This window comes from Bombus vosnesenskii, unplaced genomic scaffold (genome assembly GCF_011952255.1).
Source record: "Bombus vosnesenskii isolate JDL3184/JDL3185 unplaced genomic scaffold, Bvos_JDL3184-5_v1.1 scf7180000013542, whole genome shotgun sequence".
NCBI lineage: Eukaryota > Metazoa > Arthropoda > Insecta > Hymenoptera > Apidae > Bombus > Bombus vosnesenskii.
The window spans coordinates 1-27,538 of record NW_022883108.1 but is presented as its reverse complement, the minus strand read 5'-3'; the positions used below and the strand labels follow the sequence as shown (position 1 = coordinate 27,538).

General features: G+C 37.1%; 1 protein-coding gene and 1 long non-coding RNA gene across 2 annotated transcripts; one reads left to right on the top strand and one right to left on the bottom strand.

The window, feature by feature from the left end:
• Positions 1-952: 952 nt before the first annotated feature.
• LOC117238555 (elongation of very long chain fatty acids protein AAEL008004-like) lies at positions 953-24,265 on the bottom strand. The gene is made up of 5 exons (XM_033503563.1): positions 23,381-24,265; positions 11,840-12,180; positions 6,922-7,059; positions 5,407-5,649; positions 953-2,209 (listed from the first exon to the last, which is right to left on the bottom strand). The coding sequence occupies exons 2-5, from the start codon at positions 12,176-12,178 to the stop codon at positions 2,030-2,032; spliced, it is 900 nt and encodes a 299-aa protein (XP_033359454.1). The 5' UTR covers positions 12,179-12,180; positions 23,381-24,265; the 3' UTR covers positions 953-2,029.
• On the top strand, positions 1,598-15,814 carry LOC117238558. The gene is made up of 3 exons (XR_004494226.1): positions 1,598-1,737; positions 2,045-2,257; positions 15,502-15,814. It is a non-coding gene; the product is annotated as an uncharacterized LOC117238558 (long non-coding RNA).
• Positions 24,266-27,538: the final 3,273 nt, after the last annotated feature.

Genomic DNA, 27,538 nt, shown 5'->3' with positions numbered 1-27,538 from the left:
ATATTTCTTTACGTCCCTTTAAAGTTTAGACATTAATTACTTGGTAGAATTTCAAAACATTTTTACATATTTCCATTTCATATGTATGCGTATATACATACAGAAGGTTCTAGAGTTATGTTTTTTTATTGTATTTCTTAAACAGGTAAGAGTTTTCAAACCTTGCAAATAACTTATTAATATTTATTCGTCATATTACAAAAGAAATAAAAGAATTACATATTTACAGAAGGGTCCATTATGCGTGGCACACCGTAAATAAATTACAACTTTAGGATGAGGTTCAATAATAAATTCCTAAACGAATTGTCGTATTATTAACTGTAAGAGTTTCAGCAGATTTGTTTTTTTCCACTCGTAGCAACGGGATGAGCATCTCTGCTCATTCCTCTGGAAGGGGTGTAATGGAAGAATCGATAAGGTAGAAAGTGCCTGTACTCTGCTGGCTTCCGAGCAAAGTATCGCAGATGCTTGCAACGGAGGTTGTTCCTTATCGTAGACGTTCCGTTACTTCATTGTCTTCTCCTATAAAAAAGTAAATCGAGTGACACGTAACCCCAGCGAGTACATGGGTCCGAGAATCTTCGGCGAACAACGAACTACGGACACATTCTCTCTATTTTTTCATTCTCAAACGTTGTACATCCATGTTTGTCAATAGCTTTGTTACATGTTTTGGATAAGTTAAAATCAATTACAAATTGGATATTATTGTTGTTGTTCGGTGATAATTGTTTTTTCTTGACAACGTAAATCTTGCGTTTACTATCGTGGTATTGAAATATGCGAGAGTTCGTCTTTTGAGTTCATGTACGGCAGCAAAACTTGATTACGGAATTTGATCTCATAAATTTATCAGTTTACAGCTTGTTAATTAGTGAGAGAAATTTCATTTTTAGAAATATATTCGGTGTGTGTGTACATGTACATGTGTGCTTATGTATGTGTGTCCCTGCTTCAGCGATAGCACGCTGATGTTCTTGATTCGCTGTCGCAAATTTCATTGTTCTTCTTTTATATTGTTCTCATATACAACGATGTGAGCGTATTTACTTATGATTTATCGTTTATGGGGTTACTTTTTAACACTCGAAAGTACGTATATAATAATAATAATAAAGATATAAATAAATGTAAACAAAAAAATTGAGCTTGGACATTCGTGAGATGAGCCATTGAAATTACGCGGAACATTCATTAAATTACACGTTCATTTTCCATTTAAACGGATCATTCTTTTTTTTCTTCGATAATTATAAAAATCGACAATTATATCGCGTAACTGACTCAAAACGGACAGTAAATTAAATAAATCCGCGAGGGTAATACCTTGTGGCGCTTACTAGGACTAACCTTATTATTTACAGTAATCTTAATTACAGATCCGGCGACATGTACACATACAATAAAAAAGAAGCACTAAATTAACGACACCAAGGACCGATCGATGTATCAAGTTACGTCGATTCTGGGTTTTCGATGCACTTTTTCGCGCGAACATAAACAGTTGAACGCAACGATCTCGATTGCTTTTACCGAAGATTCTTGGTTCGTTCTGACAAAGACGTCAATTTTAACGATAGCGTTACCCGTGTCCGGGTAACTCGAATACTCGGTCGGTTTTTTAAGTAACGAGTGCTTCGGAAGCCCTGGTCCGAGCTGTTCGCGAGACCTGAGATGCCCTGCAGATGATACAAGGAATAACGAGTGAACTCCTCTTTCATACGGAAGCAAGCTGTAAGCTCCATTCCAACGATCAGACGAACAGACGATCGAACTCACGAATCTAATTAAATTCTTTCTATATAATCTGTATCATACGATTTACCAACACGACACTAACCTTACACGGTTCTACTAGTATACGAGAACGAATTTCACTATACGATGGTGTAATACAATTTTGTAAATGCTTTTTTCCTTTTTTTAACTGACTCGTGATTTTCGATCGTGCATGCGCGACAGAGAGGTCGACGCGTTGGAGCGTATCGGAGGCAAATTTGGGATAAAGCGCGATAATGTCCTTCATTTATTCGTCCTTTAGCTCCTTCTTCGGTCTGTCCTTATTATATGCTTGCCGGTAAAAGTCGGAGAAGAGGACGAAGAAGATCGTTGAATGAAGCAAAAGAAGCGCCGCCACCAGCTTAGGATAGCCGCAATCGAAGACCAAAGCTTGAGCGCTGTGCACGAACACTAAGAAGAATTGTACCTGCAAACGAAGTGATGAATTGAATTGTTACATTATTTCGTATTAAGGGTGAGTCGAATTATCTATATTTTCTTTCAAACTATGTCTCGAAGTAGTAGAATTGTAGCGGCGTGCTATCCTTTCGAATCGTTTAAAATTTCTTATGTTAACCGACTTAAAATTTGGCGATATCGTAGTAGCTTAGAAACGCTCATGCCTTTCTCCTTGGGAAAGACGAGGAGTGTTGCAACCCGAATTGTACCACAACGATACATGAGCTACGCGCCATCTTTGAATTAATGGAATATATGTTATATACGACAGTGCCAATGATGCAAGAATAATCTGCTATACCTTGCACAGATTGCGCGACCGCATGATCGGACAAAATTCTACCGAACAATGTGATGCAACGGTACCATTCGCGATAGATTAACCCGTGAAAAGTAGAATATTATTGCACAGCTGTGAGATGTGTAATTTCATGCTCACGAAACAAAATCACTACCATAAGAAACAAACTACATATTATATCGAAGTGGTAGTTATCGGTGCCTTTGTTAAGTAAAAGAGTCTGAGCCACCTATCCATTGAATCTCTATAAGAATATCATGATGAAAATAATGACTCTGGATATAAATGTTATTATTTTACCTATTTGTAAAATGTAATGAATTTTGAAAGGCTATCATGGACAAATTTTATTTCATCGCAGTGTCTTTGCTACGATACCTAAAAGTATGATTGCCTCTAAGGGTTAAAGTAAGAATCGTATTTCATTTGTATCTCGAACGTTCGATCGCTTCGCATCTCAAAATCACTAAGCGTCGCCTTTCGTTCAGAAGAATGTGTAAACGGCGTTCGTAACGCCACGTAGTTGGAAATGACGAACGGTTGCGGAACATCCTCGTGGAGAATATTATCGCGAATGTAAACGAGGGAGAGAAGCGCGTGTCATGCGAGAAAGAACAACGCGATTTGTCTTTTGAACGATTTGCGCCAGCTGCGCACGGGAAATCAATGGTGTTGCGAGATAAAAGCGAGGTAGGTGAGCATATACATAGGTGAGGTTTCGTAGGCATGCAGCCGATTCCTGGTAGCGTGGCGGTTGTTTCATGGTGATGGTGGCACGGTGCTGTACGGCATATCGGAATGCCAAATTATTGCGCCACCGTGACGTAGTCGACCGAATCCGGCCAAAGTAAGTCAGCCTGCAATTGCTCAACGTTGTACTTTTCACTTTCCCTCACCCCTACCGCGTGTTTACGTGAAATTTTGTTCACCGGTATGGGCAAGTAGTCAATGATGGCCCAGAATTCATCAAAGTCTCCGATGTCATCGACGTCGATCTTGTGCCATATACGACTTCTCTTTCCTCCGCTTCTCTGCTCCCGATATCAATTTTCAAAAAGATTCTCTCTTGATTATAATTTGAGACCTGCTAAGAGGCTCGCAGCGTTGACTTTCTTTCTGACACGAGGCTCTCAGTTTAATCAACACGTTGTTGCGGTATAGATAGTAACGAGTATCATTATAGTAGGCACTAATGACTATTTAATGGCTTCTATTGCAAGATTTTACTTGAGTACGCTCGAGCAAAAGTTCAAGTTGTTATTGAAATTAAAAGGCTGAATAAATTGAGTAACGTTACGATACGGCTTGGAAAACGTAAACTGCTCGAGAAGGTAACGAGTATATTGGAGAATTTGAAGTTCTTTCTAATCCTTTGAAAATGCAACAAAATGAAGAATTCAGAATGAACGATTTAGAGAATAGTTATTTCTTTACTCTTAAGATCTACAGCGTTTCTGATATCTGATGTAAAATATCTACTTTCAACTTTCTATAAGAAATAATAGTTTCTTCAGTCTCTTCTTTTATACTGTGAAAGGGTCAAGCGCCTGGAAGTATTGAGACATCTACGATGGTTACTAAAAAATTTAATCCCCGTTACTCTACAGTTTATCCGCAACAGCGTAGTCAATCTTGTTACTGGTGAACCAGCAATTTATATCGTTGAACATTGCTTTTTCTTTCTTCTGTCTCCAAACTACGTAAATTGCAGCAATGTCTCTCAACATGTTATCCGGTCGTTACGTCGTGAAATGTTTGTTTCGAGTGCATTTGCACCCTGCCAGTGGTGCGCACACGTGAACACTGTATATGACTTGTCGCCGCATCGCTCACTTTCATCGATGCAGATTATTATCTAGTCAAGCGGGTTGCGTACACGTTGTGCAAGAAGAAGGTATCGCGAATCCTGCTCTAAAAACTATTTGTGTCGGTGCCTGTTTATTGCGCGATTCGAACGTGGTTATGTGCCCACATATTCTGGGAACAACGCGCTACCGAGATCACTTTTCAATGATTAAAACTCACTATCTTTTCAAATACCTTGATATTTTTTTTTGTTTTCTTTATTAGCCAATCGATTAAAAATTTCATGATATTTTCAAATTTCTTTTCTTTTGTGTGTGCATTTGTGGTTTTACACATACTTACCTTTATCTTTCGCTAAGATAAAATGGACTCGTAGTTAAAATGACATGAAGTGTAGGAAATTGCCAAGCGCCAGGGGCATATCCGCGTACAAAATGTCGCGATTCGTTGAGACGCATAACTAAAAGCCATTCACTTTAACGTAATAATGTTCTATTACCTGTATCAGTAGCGTTACAAGAAAGCATTATCTGTATCTTGAATTGCCGCGCAATAATTTCCTGGTTCGTTTCAACACGCTTTCGATCGTTGTTTCTGTAGAATCTTGCACGCGATCAGAGGTTTTGAGTCTTTCGCTACATTCCTTGATTATCGGTGTTCAAATATCCTGTTTCTTTGTGCTTCGTACGTAATCCTCTGAGAATCGCGCTAAAATTATACCACTTGTTTCCTTCTTCAAGTTCACGAATGATTCTTGAAGTTGGTGAAAAAAAATTTATTTTCTCCTAAATAATGCGCATTGTTTCGAGGCATGATATTGTACCAGTTGCTGAGTGTGTCAGAACGCTTCGTATAAAAGCAATTATGCGCATTGCTTGCATTTGTAATGGATCACCATCGTTATGTCGTATTATTTATTATCGATGATAAGTAAAAGAAATTGATGTAAAGAAATAATGAAATGCGAGAATCATCCTTTCGTGATTTGGCCAAGCAGATACGAAGTAGATACACATTTATGAACATTATGCTTTGACTTTTTAAATTAGTACACCTACCAACTGCACGGTAGTGAGGTGCTTTTTCCACCATAAATATTTGTGGTATTCCGGTCCCATTGCAGACACCATATAGTACATGTACATTATTACGTGTACCGCGTTATTTATAAGGTTTCCCAAAGTACCGTGTCCTCCAGCAATGAATTTCACACAGATCCATGTCTCCAAAGGTGTTAAAGAGTGATGGTACAGGTGTAAGAACGTCACTTGACTGTCTTTCTTTCGCAGAACGAAAAATATCTGAAAGTTCATAAGATAAATTAAAAAAATTATGGTATTAATATTATTGCGGAACTACCGATAAAATAGTTTTGATAGTTGTCGTTTTCCATAAGCAGATAAAGAAGCAAAAAGTATTCTTCTCTCACTGCTACAAAAACAGACATTTGTTTTACTTTCATTAGGGTAATTCGTATAATGATAGTTTTCTCTGAAAGTTATCGAGTTTGGTATATATAGCGGCCGCGGTTTCATTAAAACCAATACTATAGACTACTATTTATCTTTCGTTTATCTTTCGGGCAGTAAATTGCTGTTTATAGTACTATCAATTATTCGCTACACTTCTGGATGTTTTTTTTTGAATATTTCTCCTTTATTTTCCCTGTCACTTGCGAACGTGAGTGATATTTCGTGCGATTTCCTCGAGCCACAATTGTTTCCTTTTTAAAAACTTCGTATTTCAACAAGATTAAGAAGAAATCTGACAACTACTTGTCACACTCGATGATTCCGCGTAATATAATACCACATATTTTTAAACCATCAGAAATCTCAAATTTTTCGTGGGGCAACAGGCAAACGCACGATTCAATGAATAACTACTATGAGACGTAGGCAAATTACTTCACCGGAATATTTGATATTGTTAATTCGGCCGGATCTTATCTATTCCCGTAATTCGCATTCCCGCGTGCACCGTAGGTTAGGTTACTTTTTCCTGAGGATTTTATTCCGCAAGAAAAGGCTTAATGACTTAAGGCGCGATGATATTATCGTGAACAGTGATTTCTCTTGCGACATGGCTCTTTTCGAAGACGATCGTTGAGCATTAAACAATCGTGTCGATAAATAAACCAAAAACATTATCGCGTGTTGTAATGAAAAATCTATGATGCAGCAGCTTCTGTTTCCGCCTCAGTGATCGATTTTTACGATGGATTGAGAAATTCGCAAAGAATTTAGTCTAACACCGGAAATTTTTTAATCGATGCTATGAGATTCCATAACTTCACAAATTGACAGATTTATAGCAATAAGAAGACAGCTCCAGTAATTCAATTATATTTATCGGAAGAGAAAGAAAAAGGTATAGGTTTTATATTCAAAAGCGCAAAAGTTTATTACCAAGAATATTGGTTGATTATAAATTTATAGTGCGTTAGAAAAAGTGATTTAATTTTGATTGCCCCTTTTCGGATTTCTGTAAGTTTACTCAAATAACTGGAAAATGGAACTGTCTTCTTGCTGCAGCAGTTTTCCCAATTGTGTTTCACGCGGCCCCGTACATACCGTGTCAGCGAATTCTGTGAATTTGCTGATGAAATACCACCAACATAGATTCGCCATTCGCAGCGCGGACGGATTGTGGGAGTAGTCCACTGGTTGACACTTGTAACTGTAGTCTAACAACCAACCAGACATCAGGTGCTATGAAACAAAAGTTCATGGTCAAGGTACATTCTCGATTGTGTCTTACGCTTGTGGAGGTAATTATGTGATCGAAACAAAAACGCTTAGCAAACTCATTAATATTTATGGCACGTAAGATATTTATAGATGGAAAAAATGTATCAGTAACCTAAGAATATTCTTGTTCATTGTCTTACTTTCAATGACTCGGATATCAAGGAAATGTCGTTATTCGAGGTTTTTCAGTATAAGTCTCTTAGAATATTTACTCTTCTATGATGTTGGAATTTTGGTGATATCGAAGTTTTAAGAGTAGATTCAACCTGTTTGCGATGAATTTTACTTTTAACAATGAACCTAATACTATAATAACAACACAGGCTATAATACGTTCAAAGTTGAAAAAATGTAGATTAATTATAATTTTTAAAATATTACAATGACACGTAGTTCTATTTATATTGAGATCTTATGTCCTAATAGAATTTCAGTGGTATCGGGAAAATTATTGCAATCCGACAATCTTGCTAACAAATTATTTTGCTACGTATTGTACTATTATAATAGTTTCGTAAGAATTAACTGGTTGGCGATTAAAAGTAAGGCCGATGCAGGAGGGAAAATAGAACATAAACATTGCATCATCGATTATATTCCCGTTTACGGGATGACCTTTTGCGGGTGAAAAAGGAGATAATTGAAAGTTGATTGTTAGTTCATATAGTTGAACTAGCGGCGAATGCTAGTCTTTATACCAAGGACGCGTTGATTTCCTAATTATAATGAAGCTATTTAAGAAATTACCGCCTAGAGTGTAATAGGATAATATTCAGTTCTCTTCTAGTTTTACATTGCTGATCATAACATATAAGTTCTAAGTAGAGTCGAGAACGCAATTTTTTGCCTTAACGAAATATTTCGAAACGTTCAGCCGTATGTTATTCAGACAGAAGCCTTCACCGTCGATAAACAAAGCCACGAGCTTCTTATTTCCTTTCGAAATCGCCGGATTCTTTTTTCCCCACGATGCATTTCTAGTTCAAACCGGAAACAAGTAATTGGAATGAAATTCGGCCAGTTCTTCCGCGCCGTTCGAACCGAATTCAACGCAATCCCTGGCGAAGAAAGAGATCGTCAAAAGTTATTTGGCTACGGATTTACAAGATCGCAATCGCGATGCTCGACTTTCTTGATAGCCGATAATTCCTTGCTTTTTCACACCGGGCAAATAATCTGGTGTATGGATAACTTTCTAAGGTGATACTAGACAGCTTTTACAAGGTTGTTCTCATTTAGAAAGATATCTTTTAGTTTCTTACGATAAATTATGGTGTACCATCTTAGACTCGAGAGGTTAAGAAATCGATACGATTTCTTACTCATGGAAAAGTTTGCTCGCGTGAAACTACTTCCGTTTCGATGTATTGAGCAGTTAAGATCTGTTAGGCAGATCACGCTAAAGATTCTGGCATAAGAATACATTGATAGATTGAATAATTAGGAAGATTTTATTTCTTCGGTGTCTTGCCGACTTATGGAATGAGGCAGTAACTGCAAGTAGTTATTTTCTTTGCACTTTCGAGCAGATGTGAACATCTTGTGTCTGGATTAAGTAGAAATTTGCGATATTTTGTGCAAGAATCAGTGATAAACACAAACAAGAAAAGTATTAACTGTATATACGTAAATATCATTATTTAAATCGATTACGATCCTTGAATTTTTATATATCAACTCTCACTTTCCTCGTAGCAAACAAGGGAAATTTGTAATGTTCCAAGAAAATGTTTAGCATAAAAAGTACCAACGACAATTTTTTCATATGTTGCCCAAAATCGAGGCATTTCTAAATATTAAAAAATAACCGAAAGGATGCAGCATGATTAAAGTATTAATAGCTGAAGTTATAAGTCAATATATAAGTCAACCACAAATTCTGTAATGAATATCGCCTTTCTTCATATTTGGATAGATTTTACTTAGGTATTCTTTCGAATTTTTCAAGACTGTCGAGGATTTATTAATTATTCAAGCAAAGCTGTTTGGATGCACGAATTGCGAACGCGCGGTTTGTGGAAAGTCGAAAACAGGATGCTTCGCCTTTAACGAACCGCGAGCTCGAGTGTACAAATCGATTGGGCAACCGGTTGGAAGGCTCGCCAATCGTGCCCGCGTGTATGTAGCTTCTCTTTCTTACTTTTTTTTTTGCAATGGTATGTTTCACGAGCTGGTGCTCTCTCACCCCCTGTTTGCCATTAGCGCGGTTCACAACGGAAAAAATCGGTCGTCGCGGTGAGCGACCGCTGTGCTCTCTTTCAAAATCGCACAAAATTTCGAATGGCATCGTTGGAGCAACTAAAATAGAAACTTTGCAGTTTCAGCTTGAGGACTCGATGTCGCAACGCGACTTCTTCTTTCCGTACACCTTTCGAGAAGGCATTCCGCATCGTGGCCGGCTCCCTCTTTGCAACCGCCGTTTTCTATTACTCACAGCTGTACGTTCTGTAAATAAATCTCGTTATGTTTTCCTTCGATCGGTCAGGATGAAGATTCGTTTCCTGTGGAAATTTGTATCTCGTGGAAACGCGAGGCAATTGGAATTGGTCTATGATTTTCTTCGTTCAGTTTGAAACATTTGCTCATTATTTCGTAACAGTCTGTATAATATAATTTTACTTGAAAGTAGAACATGGCGAACTTCAAATATTTCAATATATTTTGAAAAAAAGAAAATGAGAATCTGCTAGGTAGGATATTTTATCTGAGGAGGACAGAAGGTCGTTATTATAAACAATAAAATTGAACAATTCAAGAAAACAGAAGCAAAAAGGTGCCAATAGGCTTGATAGATAATTGTATTATCCGTATGATACTGCAATAAATAAATTGCGGATTTGTAAGCATTTAAATTTGTTTAAAATAAAATAAATTTAAAGCTGAAGAAATGCATACGTAACATTTAAAATATCCAAAATTGAATATTAATTCGAAACAGATTTCCGTTTAGTTTTGATTTTTTCAATAGTGGTTATAAAAAAAGGAATTAGCATAAATATTTACATTTTCATGAAATGGATCGACTTTGAAAATGAAAATTACTATAAAATGCGAACATACACAAGAAATGGTAAGAATATTAAAGTGACGTAGAAAACGATCTTTTAATTATTACGAGTAGGGAAAATCGAATTGAATTTTAATCGACGACTATCTAAGTAAAGGAAAACGCATTGAAAAAGGAATGTATGACGTAATAATTTCCTGCATCTAATCGTGCCTGCACCCAAACTATTGATCAATAACAGGCACTTTCGAGCGAGAAAATCTGCGTTACAAATACGCGTGTTGCGATAGAGTGAAAAGCGTTTCGAGACGGTCGATTAACTACTCGTTAAGAAGTTCGGTTAGCGCAAACGTGAGAACGGCTTACAATGAATCTTATTATTAGAGCGTTCGAATGGTCAACTATTTTTTGTTATTACCTAGTGAATGGCCGACGAACGTCAAGTTGTTGGTCGATCGAAACAGGTGCCGGTACAAAGCGGTTACATAAATTGGAATGTCGCGTTTCGCAAACGTCTCCGGTCGAATCTCGCCAAGAACGGAGCAAAGTCCGCGGGAGCAAAGAAATTAGTGATTCAAGGTGATCGAATGGGCCAACGAACGATCTAACCTATTCTCCGAAGGCCTTCGAAACGACAGGAAAAAGAAAATGTCGATTATTTGTGCTTAAGTGGATTGGATCCATCCATTAATTTTTACGTCGTTGTTCCAAAGTTCGGTCGAATTTGGCACTTTGGTGAGAAGTTGTTCTGCTTGTCCATCGTGACGATTCAGCATGGTTGTCCTTGCTTGGGGAGACGGGTTCGTTATATCGATTAAAACAGAAATCTTGGACGAGACACTCGAAAATTATTATTTACGCGGTTCTTTTTTATTATAAACGAGAAGGAGAGAAATTATATGTTCTTCAACGCAATTCATGTTTACGACCTCGATAAAATTACAAGATCGTTAGCCCGTGAGATATTAATCGAAAGATGACCCGTAAACGGTTGATGTCAAACACCTACCATATTCACCATGGTTCAGTGAACACAACTCGATAAACTTAGCCTATTCAATGGAATCAAATACTTCAAGTAGTTAGCTACTGTTCGCCAGTTATTTATATCGAAGTTAGTATCACGAAAGAAGTCGCCTAAATTGCAGAAATACTCATATAGGTCTGATGGATGAACAACCCCTGGCGTGTTTTTACTGTTACACTTCAAACTAACGCGAGATCTAACGAAATCTCCGTAGTTGACATTTTTGTCAGCGCGACCCACTTGCGTTCGCGATGCTCCTCGGAGAGAGGCGTTTCGAAATCTGGCAGCCATGAACTTTGAAACCCGGCGAGGCGATGCATCGATCTCTCGCAAACCTTTGGGTCAGCGCATCCTCGTCAATATCTTAATCGTCGAAGGTATTTAGAGAAAGCTCGCGGCATTTCGAAATGTGTTTGAAACCTTCGGAGTAAGGGAAAAGTTTCGTCTTATGAGAGGTTGTTAGCCGCGCGCCTTCTCGCTTCAAACGCTATTAGAGATGCTCGTAATTGTTCTAGATTCCGATTAGTTTGAACCAGATCGCATGTGTGAACATTGCGTGCCTCAACAAGGAGTAGATTCCATTGAATCTCGAAGAGGAGAGAACCGGCGAGCTACTTTCGTACATAAACGCTGATTCGTTTTCCTGGTTCTCTAACCAGAGGTTGAGTCTTTACGATCGAAGGCTGTTTGGATCTCGAGTCGCTTACCTCGTACAGCATGCCTAACGAGAAGACTACTTGAAACGCGTTGTACGCTACCAAAGTTCCTCTGAGTTTGAACGGTTTCTTGTTAGCCATCACCCGTGGACCGAATATCGTCACTCCATATAAATAAAGAAGGACGATTAAAAATGTTGGTATCGGCGAATCCATTAACGGCCAGTCGCTGACTCGAGGATCCGAGACCGTGGTAAGGATTTCTGTGTATTGGTCAAGGGCCATTTTGACCAGGCCCTGGGCGCCCACGAACGTCCGATTCGTGTCGCTCATCTCGATTCTCGGTTCCGGCTCCCGCTCCACGACCAACTCTGCTGCCGCCGACGCCATTTCTGAAAATCACACGAGTTTTACTTTAATAAATTAATAAAATTAATAATTTAATAAAATAATAAAGTTGGAATGCGACGTGTCGAGAATAGGTCATCGAGATGTTATCAAAAATTTTTTTGCATCTATTATATTCGTTCTTTCTTATTTTTTTTCTCGTATCCATTAATATCTTTGTGTCCTTTATGCGCCTTACACAATTTTTTATACACCAATGAGATTTATTCTTGTATATCACGTAAGTAATATTAATAATAATGATGAAATTAGCGACGATTTTAATGTATAAGCATTATGATAGTTCTTTTCTATACAGTCGAGTCTTGATAGGATTTAACTATTTCGATAATATCGCGTCTTGACCGAAACACTAAGACATTTCTTCAAAATGATCGAAGTTAATAAAATAAGTCGTCGTTATGGTTCTTTTCACCCGATAACACAGTACTAAGAAGTCAATAGCGTCTCTGGAACGTTCATCAACGATACACGATGCCACATAAAAAAAAAAAAAATGGGGCGAACGTATGGAATCGAACTTCCATAATTTATGATTTTCCTCACCCTACCTAAGATCAAGCCAAGGGGGCCCGTGAGGTACTCGTGGTTCTTTGCTCGTTCACAGAGAACGAAGTCGATCGACGATCGAGTGATATGGAATGTCGAATGTTAAACGCGGCAGGTCAAAAAGTTCGTCGAATGCGCTATTCTCGAAGATCTTGGTTTCACCGTCTATCTGGAATTGCATTTTATCGATCTACGTTGATTAAAATTATGCCGGGCGATTCTTTTTCTTCAGCGTTGCGCCTGCTTTTTCAATAGCAGTAATAAATCAGAGGGTGCAACGCGATTACGAGTTTCAATTGCGATATTGCATACACACAACACGACACAGTTTGACGACTAGGTCGACTCTTATCCTGATTGATCCGTGATCATCGCGTTTCTTTGCCGCCTCATCGTTTGGTTTTCTCCTTGAGTGTCATGCAGTTTCGATTCTTTGATTATCGTTCTTGTTTTCTCCGATTTCTATTCGAGCAGTTACATTTACCATTTATTTCCGTCGATACGATCAGATTCTCGATTAAAGATGACGCGTTACAAACTGACATTCAATTAAATTTCAATTTCTTGAAGGTTGTTGTTTCTTCGCAGTTGTTGTTCATAGAAGTTAGAATAAGTAAACGTATTAGATGCGGTTAGAATATTAGTCACCCTTTGCGTATTTCTTTGGTTGCATTTCATAAGACGGATTGAGCAAGTATTGCAAATTCGTAGACACACGCATAAATGCTCGATTTTTAGTTGACGTAATATATGTAGTCGGCAACTCGTTTTCGCGCGGCTCTCTGATTTGCAAAAAATGTTATTAGGTTGACCTCCTGTTCCCCTTTCCCTCACGAAATACACTAATTCTGCGTTATTTGTATTCGATACAGCACCAGACTTGGCCCTAATTGCTAAGAATATACACGTATAGTCTACACTCTGAACTTGATCGATCATCTTTATTTATTGATTAATGCCTTTACTTTTAATTTGTGTAGGTGTATCTTTGAATTTATTGCTGAATGTTCAAAACTCATGTTTGGTCAATAAATTAAAAATCTTGGGAATATAAGGAATCAAATGTTTTTGGAACAAATAAAAAATCTTGGTAATGTAAAACATAGACGTAAACGTTTTATACAAAAATTAGTATCTCGTAAGAAAATCGGTAAAATGTCATCTACAGGTGATGAAAGTTTGCGAAGCGATATTAATAGAAAGATAATGACACGTTTTTCACCACAGAAGGAATGATCAAAGTTAACTGTACATCGCGCGATATCTTTCAACTTTCGCTCTCCAAGATTCGCCCGTGGTCACCTGTTCTCCAAGATAAGGCGAATATTCTCGTCGGCTGTTTCTTTCTCGGAAATTTAATGTCGTTAGTTATTTGGTCTTTCTTGTCAGACACGTTGATAGTTTAAAACATTTTGTGGGACACAGCTAATTCGAGTTCCACTTTCGAAATATGAAAGCCTGAAACTACTTAAAAATTCTTAAGTAATGAACATGTTTCGATTCTCATTATTCGTGTATGAAACATATTAGTTACAATCTGAATAACGAGGAATGTCTCAAGAAGAGTTTCTTCGGCGCTTATTTCCTTTCCCCCATGAATAATGTATTTTTCATCGAAACACAAAGGGCAATGGTTGTATCGATCGACTTCTCATTTTTCTTTTTCGTCGGATTACAATTCGGATCGTTTCTTTCGCGGCCGAATCAGGTAGCTAAATCTATCGGCCGATAGATCGCTGTGAAATAATGCACCGTGTATGAAAGCGCAATCTTGAATCTCGTTAGACACGCCGAGCCGGTCGCATAACTAGACTAGAACTTACCAGTCGCGCCACAACTGAGCCCGTGTATGTCGAATGTTCTAAGGCCAACACTGACCGATAGAATTCTATGTAACGAAACCGCAATTTCGAGCCACAAAAAGTGGAGTAACGGTCATACGTAATTGCACTGGGAAGGTTGCCCAATGCCATTGCATCGTCTTTCCCCCAATCTTGGTGTATTTACTCATAAAGTTTGTTTTGTCACTATAGTTAGACTGGAGTTTTCCAAACTCCATTTATTTGAACTCCATTCATTGGAACGAAATGTTAGTTTGTGCTCGGTTAACTGAACTCCTGTCAATTGAATCCATTTATCTGAATATAAAATCCTATGAACAAAAAGTCATTAATAACTAAAAGAATTATTGAGCCTCTGTCGTATACACTTCATTTACAGAAGAACTCCATTTATCTAAACTCTATTACCGGAATGAAATTTGATTTAGTGTTCGGTTAAATGACCACCGATTGATTGAATTCATCTTTTTGGCCGGGAACTCCTGTTATATGGACGAAAAATAATAAACAGTTGTGAAAATCGGTGAACTTTTATTATATGAATTGTATTTCTTTCAATAAATTCAAGTAAATATAAGAAAATATAAGAAAAAACTTTATTATGGTAGTACTTGACAATTTTTTAGATGATGAAAGAAAGGAAAAGAAAGAAAGGAAAACAATGAAAGAAAAATAGCAAGAAACGCGTAGACCTTGCGCAGAGCAAAAATAACATTTAAATTTCTTCCTGCCTTGATAATTTTTTGAACGATCTCGCGAAATGGCTACCATTGTCGGCTATTCGATAATCTTAACGTAACGTCCAAGAGATCGTTTTTTATTTATTTATTTTCGATCTATGGACATCGGCACGAGTAGAGTGAATTGATTAGTCTGGTTTCACAACGACAGGCAGAGCAACGGTACTTGTTGCAGAGAAAGTCTCGAAGATCGCGTGAGCCTGTAAAATACAAAAAGATAGAAGCTCGATGGTCCACTACGGCCAGAAGAAGAACCAACAAGAGAAAAAGAGAAAGGTAGCTGACTATTTGAATGGAAGGAGGGAATTCGAACGTGGCAGACTAACAACGATACCGGCAATACGATGACGTCGATGACGAGAACAACAGCTGCAGGAACGGTGCCGTTTAACACTCCCTTGCTTAGAGTTTAGTGGGTAAGTGGGTCGACTGTCCGGTTACGTGCTGATCAGCTTTTGATTCGTCTCCTCGATCTTCGTCTGTCACGATCTAGGTATAGCCGTTGCTATTGCTGTTAATGCGTAGCTCGCATTTTTTTTGTTCGTTTTCTTTCGCAGTCCATATTTACTTCACTACGATCCGGCTTTTCCTTTTTGCCTTTTTTCTTTTTCTTCCCCTTTCCTACTTTCTTCCTCTTTTCCTTTCAGTTTCTCTGTTCTTTCATTTCGTTGCGCATTTCCTCCTTTCCTAATTAGTGGGTGGGTAATAGAATCGTGCCATTTCGCAAATAAGAAGCTCGTAAAGTGGAATATTTTTAAAATTATTAGACGAAATCGACGTTTTGAGTAAATTATATTGGAAGATTTTTTAGATTTAATTTTTTAATATTAGCTACAAAATAAATAAAAATTTCATCGTTAAACTATCTGAGTAGAAAATACACTTGACACCTGTATGTTTATCATAGATCTCCTCGGCTGCTAATCGGTCATATCGATTGATTTAATCAAGAGGAGGAAAGCTATAAAGTATAGGAAGTATGTTTTGGTTCAGATTTTCTGATATGCCCCGTTCTCCTTTTCTAGGTCATTCTGTTCTTTCGAATTTGTGGCGACCTCGTTGGCGGATACTACACGTTCTATAATTATTATTTATGCTTCTTTCGTTCACTTTTCAATTTCTCTCGTGCATATACGTCTTGTTATCTTTTTATTTAAAGTCTTCCTCTTTTTATTTAAAGGAAGAAGCCACTTAGGGTTTTCCTTACTTCAAGAACCGGTATTAGAAGACGCTTCACTTTCCTCGCCCTCTTTCTTCGTACGTTTTTTTCACCTTCTGCTTCCCACCATTCTTCCTTCGTTTATTCTCATAAAGCTCCTAAGACACTAATCTTGACATCTTAGCTTTTAATCATTGAATCTACGAAACGGCTCAATTTTCTTCCATTTGTAACTATCGCGGATGCAATTTCTTTAGTTTTGCCACTTTCTATGTACAGACGGAAGATTATGAACAATTATCGGTATCTGTGTTAGTTCGTTTTTTACGCAGTGCAGAATCGGCCAACGAGTTTTTAAGTATGTATGCGCCGCGTTCCGGCTTCATTCAATTTCTCTTTCGTTTTTTCGACGACCTTAAGCTCGTGATCTCGTCGTTCGTCCATACTTAACAGCTTGTGAGACGAAATCGCTGTATATTTATTAACTCCGCGAACAGTTTTTCATGAAGTTTCTATCCAGCAACTTTCCGCGAGTTATTCACGAAATTCTCCGTTCTTCTAATTCATTTTTCTTCCTCGTTATGGCGACCATCCCGAAACGTAGCTTGGTTTCTTTGTCTTTAGTAGAAAATTCTCACTTCCTTGTCCCTCCTCATAGAAATTCGAAATTTTTAAACTTTCTGATTGAAGTCCATTTCTGATTGAAGAATCTAATTTCTACTCTAGGTTCGAGACAAGATACAAAATATGCTCTGAAATTGTTTCGAATGATGATAGAGCATCGTTTATGCGACTATAATTTTTGAAACGTATAAATGCCAAAGCGTGAAGAGATGACCTCGCCTTATATATTTCAATTCTTCTTGGAAATTAGTTCTCTCCAGAATGTCAAGATTAAATAATATCTTCAATCGAATATCCAGTCCAAGGGCACGTGCTTCTCCAAAGCAATCAACCGTAAGCTTAGGTGACGAAGAACCAATAGAGAAACTTAATGGTACTCATCCTGAATGATTCTCACATGTAGTGTGTCATGATGGATGACACCAATTCTGCTCTTCTCACTTTCATCTTACACAGCCTTCTTTTGAACAAAACGGTACTAATTTTACAGTGACCTCGATCATCATAGAATCTTCGAATCGTTAACACATTTTCTGTCTCTCATTTGTACGAATCGTTACAAAGAAAAACGTAGTATATACATCGATGAAAGTTATTAATTTTCTTTTATCTCGACCCTCGGTTGATCGTAATATCGGTTCAAATAGTCTGTTCTTCGAACCATGTGTACGAGTACTTCCTTCTTTGTTCGTGAATATCATTCACCGGAGTTTCCTCCGTATTTCGGAATTCTTTTATTAAGAATAACGATTAAATAAATCGGCGAAGGTCACATAAACTTACCTTGGAATAGAAATCGAATTGGAGGAAAAAGTGTAGAAGAGATTTTATTGAAGATGGAAGGTTAATGTGGTTATAGTGCAACGATCGGAATAATTATTCAAATAAGTTTCTTTCTTAGGGAGTTTTCAACGACTCGACCTTAAAAAGTATGAGTGTAATTCTCAATTCTAGTGTCACGAATACATTGCATATTCATATCATTAACTGTCTTCCTTTATCTTTCATTCTGTACAATTGAACTTTTTAGAAATCGAGATAGCAATTCTAAAAGATAATCAATTCAAACCTCAATTTAAATAATAGTTCTCAGTTCTCAAAAAACAGACTATTTACTTCTACAAGTTCGTTTTTCACGAAGAAATGGCATAACTGTTAGTAAATCCCAATGTAGAAAACTCCAGTTTACTTCAATTTAATAACTCCGAAAATAGAAAGTAGAAAATAGAAAATAGAAAATAGAAAATAAAAAATAGAAAAATTTATGTTTTAACTCATTTTTCATTTCGTTAGTTTCTAACTAACATCATTTTTCTTTACTATCCAATTTATGAATTTGGTTAGAATGGCTCAATTATTCACGCGATAAATGTAAGTACATATATCTTTCCAATGGTGGCACCTCTTTACGAAGTCGTTCGATTGGTTGTGCAATTGCAGCGAAATGATTTTGCATGACACGTACAATACAATATGTACATCTTTTTATTGTAATTTCCTTGCCGTGGCTGTCAAACTAGGCTGTATTTGAACAGCGAAGAACGTAATCTGATAGAAAATGTTCCTTTTTGCATACGTTTTTCGTTGTCTTGAATCTTTTATGATACAGTGACTGGTACAGTATACATTTGTCGTAAACACAGTAAAGACGTTTTTCTCATAGTTTCGCGTTTCTACGAGGGTATTTAATTACACAGGACAAGAAATTTCCGACTCGTTGTCCTCGTCATTGATCGTAAATATTTAAAGATCGACAGTGCGCTGGTTTTCGCTATACTTCCTCTTGTTTCGTTTTTATTCGACGTGAAAGCCCGTTTCTTGGTTAAGGACCTTGGATTATTTGACGTTCGTGATTCATAGACTTCCTGCAGTTGTAATTCTCTTTTGAATATTTGGCAATTTATAGAATTCAATGAGACAGGTGAGATAATTTATTCTTGAATGAAACATGATTGTGAAAAGATCTGTAGACTTTCGAGAATTTTAGATTTTCAACAGATTTTGGATTTAGACTTTTCCATAATGTCGAACTTTTTGTCTCTTCCAATGAATACAATTAATGTATTATAGCTGTGCCTTCGTAGTTGCAATCCTATTAACTGTTCAAATTATTTATCTAGAGCAGATCATACACACCGAGTAAGTTGAACACTAAACGTTACAGTTTCGCGGAGAACAATTAGTAATAATTAATATGAAAACTGAAATCATTAGTTCATAAACATTCATATGTCTCAGATTTCTCCATGAAATAAAATAAAAAACAGACGAAGAGTTCTGTCTAATTTTTAAAGTTTCCAAGAAATGTGGTATATGTGCTTGATCAAATTCTTTAGGCAAGCAATGAGGCCTGCTCAAAAATGGTCCAGCAACCTTGTACCGAATATTTATGTCGAGTTTCGTTCAGTCGGTTACATCATGCGACACGTTTTACGTGTTCGGACATTCTCCCGATCCTGATGATTACTCGATGCGACACATGAGGTAGTTGACCATGCACACCACAAAGAAAATAACTTTTTCGTACAGTTCGCGATAGTTCTGTGTGAAACTTTTCGTGAAATCACGATTAGAATTTCGGTTCTTTCTATTGCCACGAGGTCTATCATTATGTCGTTCGGAATAACTGGAGCAGCTAGTATACACGTAGGTAATAAACGTTACAGCTTCGTGCAAAACAATTATTAACAATTAATGTAAAACTTAAAAAGTCGTGTGAGTACTAAATCATAAGTTCACATACTCGTATAATCAGATTGCTTCGTGAAATGCGACGATGAGATATAAATGTTCCTTATTTGCATTACAGTAAATTATTATCATACGGGCTATATGAATTATTCACAGGTCAAAGTGGCCAACTCCATTTTTTGAAATTGGTTATATTCCAATGTCAGAGCATTTGATCGGTGCTTATTTTCATGTTATAATTTCATCAATTTTCTCTATTTTTTGTTTCGTAGAGTTAACCAATTTGGTAAATAAGCAGCTCACATATCGGAGTTACGGAGTAAATAAATTACTCCCAGTTTTATATGTCGCCTATTTTTGAAATGAAGCTGTTAGAGATTAGAGACTCTTGATTAAAACGATCTGTCCTTTCAAGGAAGATGTGGTGCAATAGAATTTGGAAGAACGAGATCGTTCCTGGATATTCTAAGGAAATCAAAACAATTGCTGGTATACGTGTACCTTACAAATAACAGAGAAGAATCAAATAGAATTTGAAACATGAATTCTACCATGCTGCTTCGAAAGAAAGCAGGCTCTTGTTTTAATAAACCATTAATATGACTCGCGTCAGGAACTCTTATTCATGTTTTGCACGCATAAGTTATGCACGCTCAGAACTAACTAAAGGCTTCGAAGCAATTAACGGCGTTGCAACCAGTTTAGTTCAGAATTACTTGGAATATATTTCGCGAAGAGTTTCACATTCGACGAGAAGAATTAGCAACGCTTGCAGATCTGGTTTCACTGGCTGTTCAGAGGAGTTTGTATGCAGAAAATGGTTGAAAAATACCAACAAGTGAGAGAAATTTTGTGTGTTTGATTATTATAGAATTCTTAGAATTCTACGGATTTCGTTCCAATTTCGAGGCAAACGCTGAAACGATTTGTAGGGATGTAATATCATTAGAGAAAATGGATCAGATACACTGTCGGCCATATATATATTATATTAGAACACCTACTCGTATTTAATTCAAATTAAATGCTTCCCACTGTTTTTGTTTTCTAGTTATGTTATTATAAATCAATTATTTCATTTATATCATATCGCACATGTATTGCAAAAACGTCACAAGTCAAAATAATTCGATTCTCTGTTAGAAGAACATTAAAAGCAAGGGAAGGGTTTCAAGGATTAAGGATGAAAAATTACAAAAATGATATTTGATCATTGTTTCTTAGATTCTGTTTTTATGGCAATATTATACGTTCAGTATAAATAACATTTTTGTAAGTTCTCCAATAGGTCCTCGCTGTTTCTGAGAAATTTATTTAAGTCACGTTTCTTCTGAGATAGATGTGTAGCACGTGACTTATAACATAAAATATTAAATAGGTACAGAAGTAGGTGCCCTAAAATACTTATGGCTAGCAATATACATAGAGAATATCCCCTTTGAGATATTTAATTGATGTCGATGGTAAGAAGAAACTTTTTCTAACGTTAGAAAACAATCTTACTACTTTGACGACATTTAAGTGGCTGTGTAACGCATTGTTTTTAACGCATGGTTTCTCTCTAGCTATTACCTCCCAAGGCTATCACCTATGGCAGTGATAACGTTGGCGTCTCAAATAAGGCGGAAACTTGTTTCCAAGAATAAGATCCTCGAAGGGGGTCAGACGTTCTTTCCCTCCCACATTCCTTTCGAATCGACTAACGCAAGGATGTGAACCTTGCTCAAGTGTGCAATGTGGCACACTTTTGCGCCGCACGGGAAGCGCGTATCTTTTTTTATTATAATCTCATTCACCTGTAATTTCGAAGGCGACGAAATCAATTGTGAATCGCGAGAAAGCCAAATGATCATGACGAGCCTTTTTGGCTGCTTCTATCTCTCCAAGTTTGACTTGCAACATATCACCACTCTGTGCGTTCAGTCAGATTTTTTCCTCTGATTTATATGTTTCGTTTTTTCGCACGGAATTTTGTTCACGAGTTGTACATTGCAATAATTCATGGACTTGTTTGCGTTGTACCAGCTACCACTAATGTATGTGTTTTGTATTTTCTGTCGCAGTTAATTTCGTTTTCGTCAACGCTTTCGCTAAGTAAGACAAATTTTTTTGTGGTTATTTTCGTTCTTTTTTTCTCGTAATTGTCGCATACGTACGGCTTTGTGTAGAACATGTTCAGTATTGATAATGACAATTAGCGTTTTTATCTGACAGTTGTCTGTATTGGCAAAGAGTAAAACAACGAAATAATTCTCCTGCATATGAGATTCGCAGAAGATTTTCATTTTTCTATTTCTCGATAGTCAGTAAAATCATGAGAAACAGGTTTCGTTGAACGATCACGTTGTTTGACTATATGATCGATCGATTGATCGATGATTTCGTGATCGATTATCATAAATTTTAATAAGAAGTGAACTACGGAAATTCATTTTTAAATAATGCTTAATCTAAGCGAAAATTAATTGTTTACTGTGCAAACATTTTATGCTTATCATTCAAGCCGAACGTTTCCAGAGAGTTACAGAATGAAGTTTACACTTTCGAGGGTAGTTACTGGCAAAATTTTTGTTGTGCAACGTCGTGAAATCGAGAAAGTCGCTTGTTTTTAAAGAAAAATTAGTTGATGGTACGAAATTCGACGGCCGTGCGTTCCATAGGGAAACTCCTAGCTGTGTCTGATCATTTAGGAGCGTATTCTACTTACGAAAGTAGAAAGCAACGCTTTGTAAGGATATGATAGCGCGTTAGCTGTTTCTTAAAATTTATTTATTTACTTCTATTGAATACATTATTAAATACCTATCATTCTCATTTATCTTTATTATTTTCTAAAATTTCTAACAAACTTGACCTAAAATACGATTGAGTAATCTGTACCAAACTCTTTGCATAGATATTACTCTACCGTAGATAACCAGAATATAATCTCAATTTATATTTTGAGAGCAATACAATCTTGCCAAAAATGTCGATTTTTACGTATACACTTGTACAACGAAGCTAACTGAAATGGTTACACGATAATTTCTTATTGACATTCAATGTATTCCTCGATAGTGTTTCGAATGTACTTCGATTAATTGACACACAAGTGTACACAAACTGATTACACTCGTTTTGTTAGATGCCATTAAGGTGAAGATCGTACGTGATGTGCATAATGCTTGCGGGACCGTGCTTGCGATTGTCTCGCTTTTGCCCGCGATGCTCCTGCGCGAGAAAATTCATCTTCCACCCGTTTCCGAATTTTACATTTTCGTACGCCAACAGGCAGGTAATTAAGGTTCGAAGTTGTTCGAAAAATGTAATGTACGAACTGCCTTCGAAATCTCGTCAAACTGCTTCTTCTGCCTTTGTTTCATTCCTGTAAACGCGAGATCGGTTCGATTGCAGGTACGCGACGCCAGTTGGTGTCACCTTTTAGTTCCTTTCGAGTGGTGTGACAAATGTAGATCGAGATCGAGCGTTACTCTCTATTGATGGCATAATGGAAATTCTTTCCAACACATTGCCACATCATTTATCACACTGCTCTCATAATTTAATACGCATCAAGAGAACAAAGAGATCGACTTACCTGTTCACCGACGAGAGCGACGCCGCGTTTGCAAATTAAATTGTAGCCACCTCGCTTCACTCGAGACTCCACTTTTGCGTATCGACCTCGATATCGAGCAATTTCTAACTCTTCTTACGAGACGCAGAGTCTCTTGAAAAGCAGATCGACGTACCAACTTGCACCTAGCCGATCGATTCGAACAATAAAGACCTTGTCCCTCAAGTAGCTTATCGATTATCCTCGTCTGACTTCGATTCAAAAGAATCGGGGATGAAGCCCAAACTTGGCACTTCGTTCACTAGCAGCCTATTCTTCGCTGTTCACAAGCTTCCTACCATTTGAATGTCACACGTTAGTCACACGCCCGGCGATCTTCCGGGTTGCTAACACTTGCTCACAGTTCGCGTTTTTTGTGCGTTTTGCGTGTTTTGCGCGGGTACACGCGTTCTCGCAACGATACACGCGTGTGTCTGTGTATAAGATTTTTGTGGTTTTGTGTGTGTGCGCACGCGCGTGTGTGTGTTTACGCGTGTGCTCGTGTGTATGTATGTGTGTGTTGTGATACGAGTGTGTCGGTGTGCGAGCGTGTGCACACATTCGCGCGCAGACACATAGACAGAAATGTGGGTCCAACGGTCGATGCTGCTTGAATAGTCCGCGGCGGAGCGAACTAGCGGTTTAAGTATTGGTTAAGCAAGTGGGGTTCGGTCGAGAGGAGGTTAGGGTGGGGGTGTGTGGGCCTTACTTAGGTGATCGCCTGAAAATTCCGTGCCACGGGGAATCAAGGTCTCTTTTCGTACCGTGCTCCGAGAAAGACGGAGAAAGGGAAGCTGTCGCGTCTCGAGTCAGCTACACCCTTCGGTCAAGGTCGTTCGCCGAATCGAAACGTGCCTCGATACTTATGCCTTCGATCGGCGTGGCATCTCCGCCATAAAATAGCCAATCCTTTGATTCATCCACGCGATTCGTTGAATTATCTCCTATAGCGTTTACATGCATTTTTGTTTGATTTTCATTCCTCTTCCTTCTCGTTTCCTTTCATTCTATAGCGTGTATCCATAGTAACGTAGTAAGACTTTCGAGTCGCTACATTCTTGTTTCGTGTTCTTTGCGACATGCCCAGTTACTTGTACATTTGCCTTAAACATTTTTTCTTAATATCCGCAAGAATCATCAGGTAAAAGGATTCTTGTTCTTCGCAGCGTGACTTATTTCAACAGAAAGCATGATATTTAAGAAGCGTAACGTATACATAGTAAAAAGTAGGACTTTTACATTTGGTTTAATATAGGAGGAATTCATTGGGAAATTTCTGATTAATTGGAAAGATGTTACTGCGAAGATATTATCTTGAAAATCGTATTCATTTTTAAACAAACAATACGTAGATATGGTCTTTTCATTTGCCATATTTAGAAATGATATGTTAGCGCCGCGCATTAAGATCACCACGTTCAACCATTTGTAATGCACATCGAAAATCGAATTTGTCACGCTTCTTCCGGATGATAGAATCAGCCGTTGAAACGATAGGGAATACAAGTTACCTTAAGTTACGCGATGAATAGCTTTCTCTTGGTTCTGGTGCAGTGGATTAAGGTCAGTTGTTGTTAGGTCTCTCAGAATTATCACTGATCGTCATCGTTATCTTATGACTAATTTATTACAAGCCAGCACTTAAGTTATCGTTTATTATGACAAAAACGAATTGGTATCAATCTAGTTCGAACCACTATGTTCGAGTTTCATATCGGACGTTATGAATGCGAGAAAACATTAATTGAAAAACTACAACCGACTTCTAGCATGGATATCTGTTGAAACCAGTACCTAAATGTTACTATGAAGCATGTGTGATGACAATAATTATCTCTTATTTCAACTTTTACTTAAATAATTTGCAACTTAAATTTTAGAGTGTTGAACAATAATTATGACTTAGAGATTTAGAGACTTGGAATGTTAATTACTCGAGTCGCTCTTACATATTTGCTCAATCGATTAACTCCACAAAACAAAAGATAGGCAAAATTAATGAAATTCTATAAGTATTAATAAAGTGGTTTGACACTAAAATTTCAGAAATTTCAGAAACTGAAGATAACCACTTTGATCTCCGAATGACTCCTTTATTGATGTAAACATCGGTTTTGATTCGTGTATCGTGATGGACCGACAGAATGTGATTCGATAAACTGTGGTTTGGAAAAATCGATCTAGAAAGGGTATCAAATATGTTGACGTCACGATACATGTTTATTCGACGGTCATCATTCACTGAAACCGATTCTCTCTCTCTCCATCGTTAAATCGTCAGTCGAAATTTTAAGGAACTGACCGTTTGAAGATTAGGGGGCTGTTATATTATGTAATCGCATAAACTGTGTCACGGACGCAGATGAAGCGACATTAACGGTTAGATGAATTTTATTCGTATACACACGATGAACTTTGTTCACTGGAAACCTGTTCCAACTTTTGACTCTCCTGTTAGCGATCAACAACCATGAAATCTCTGTTTTGTCAATCCATTTAGAAGAATATTTTTTCTATACGGTTAGTTAAGAAAATGATGTTGTAAGAATCAGGATGTCATGACAAAGTACATGATGGACCAATTATAAGCGAAATCCACGAAACCATTAATAGCAGATTCCCAAGATCAAATCGTAACCTTTGTGAATCATACCTTCCTCCTTGTTTCAACTTCTCTGCCTCTGTCTAAATATATTAAGTTTTATCACCATCCTCTTTCCAAAAAATTGCATCATTTCTCTTACTTTTTGTTTTCTTTGTCTATTTCTTTAGAGTTTCCGAGATAAAGCGAAAGAAGTCTAAATGATGAATTTTCGTAAATAGATAAGTAGTTATTAACTTTTTGTCCGCGAACTTTTCAAATCCATGCCACTTGTCTAATGGAAATATCGATGACGCTTGATTGAAATCTGCGAATTGTACTTCGATCGTGTAGCTCGATCGGTTTCATTTCTTCAGTCTTTAATTGTAACATTATCATGTTGCAACTAAATCAATGGCGTGGTGAATACCAGTTACATATCTGGTATTCATATGACTCATACTGCACTTTTCCTTTTTGAAATTCCCAACACATACATACGATAGATATATATACATGCGAATTGCACAGGTTCGCGTGTTTCGAATTTATAGTTAATGTATTTATAATATGTCGTTAACAACAAGTTGTTAATATGTTCCAAATGTTAATTCATTTTTTAGCTCAGTGTATGTATCGCAAAAACAATTTTTTTACTGTAGCAGTTTCGATTATTCTTTATCTACATACATAGTGAATATCTCAATTCAGGAAAAAGAAGTGAAACAGTTATACATATATATTTATTATTATTTATTATGTAATATATATACATTAATTATATATATAATTAATTATACATTAAATATGCAATAAATATAAATAATATAATTTGTATATGTATAATACGCAATGAAGTTTGGTAAGCTGCTTACATATCTTAGTACTTGCTGTATTTGCTGATCTAACAAACTGTTCTTTAGTTTTCTTTAGAAACAAATCGTCAGTTCTACGTCACCTGCTTTTATGCTCACAGGAAGTACATGGCACAATTAGGGAAAAAATAAGGTTAGTATGATTACATAATCATGGAAGGTTCACGTTTTTATTTATGTATGAACGACGAGGTTAACGTATATAGATGCTTGTCATTGTAATTTTGTATCATCTATGCGAGAAATATTGCAACTACATAAACGGGGTACATGAAACTATTAGTTTCATAGTTGTACTTTGACTGAACAATAGAACGATGTGAATTAATCAGGTGGAGTAAGTAGGCCACGATTTCATGCCATTTACGTTAGGTATGAGATGATATACAGGGTGGTTGTTAACTGGTGGTACAAGCGGAAAGGGGGTGATTCTACGCGAAAAAAGAAGTCGAAAATATACAATAAAAATTTTTATTTTTTTTTTAAATTTTTCCATCGAGACAACGATCTACAGTGAGATCCGTTATAACGAGGCGTGATAAAGTGCACGCGCACCGAGCGAAAATTCAAAGTCTATTTTCTCGAAAACAAAGCCTCAAATGAAACATTTTTATTGCATATTTTCGACTTCTTTTTTCGCGTAAAATCACCCCCTTTCCGCTTGTACCAGCAGTTACCAACCAC

What these genes read in the sequence shown, in the direction of transcription:
- LOC117238555 (XM_033503563.1), bottom strand. Translation starts at nt 12,178, where the DNA reads ATGGCGTCGGCGGCAGCAGAGTTGGTCGTGGAGCGGGAGCCGGAACCG. An exon ending in TCACAGAATTCGCTGACACG is followed by an intron (nt 5,650 to 6,921) that starts GTATGTACGGGG and finishes ATGAACTTTCAG; the next exon opens with ATATTTTTCGTTCTGCGAAA. An exon ending in ACCTCACTACCGTGCAGTTG is followed by an intron (nt 2,210 to 5,406) that starts GTAGGTGTACTA and finishes CTTCGTTTGCAG; the next exon opens with GTACAATTCTTCTTAGTGTT.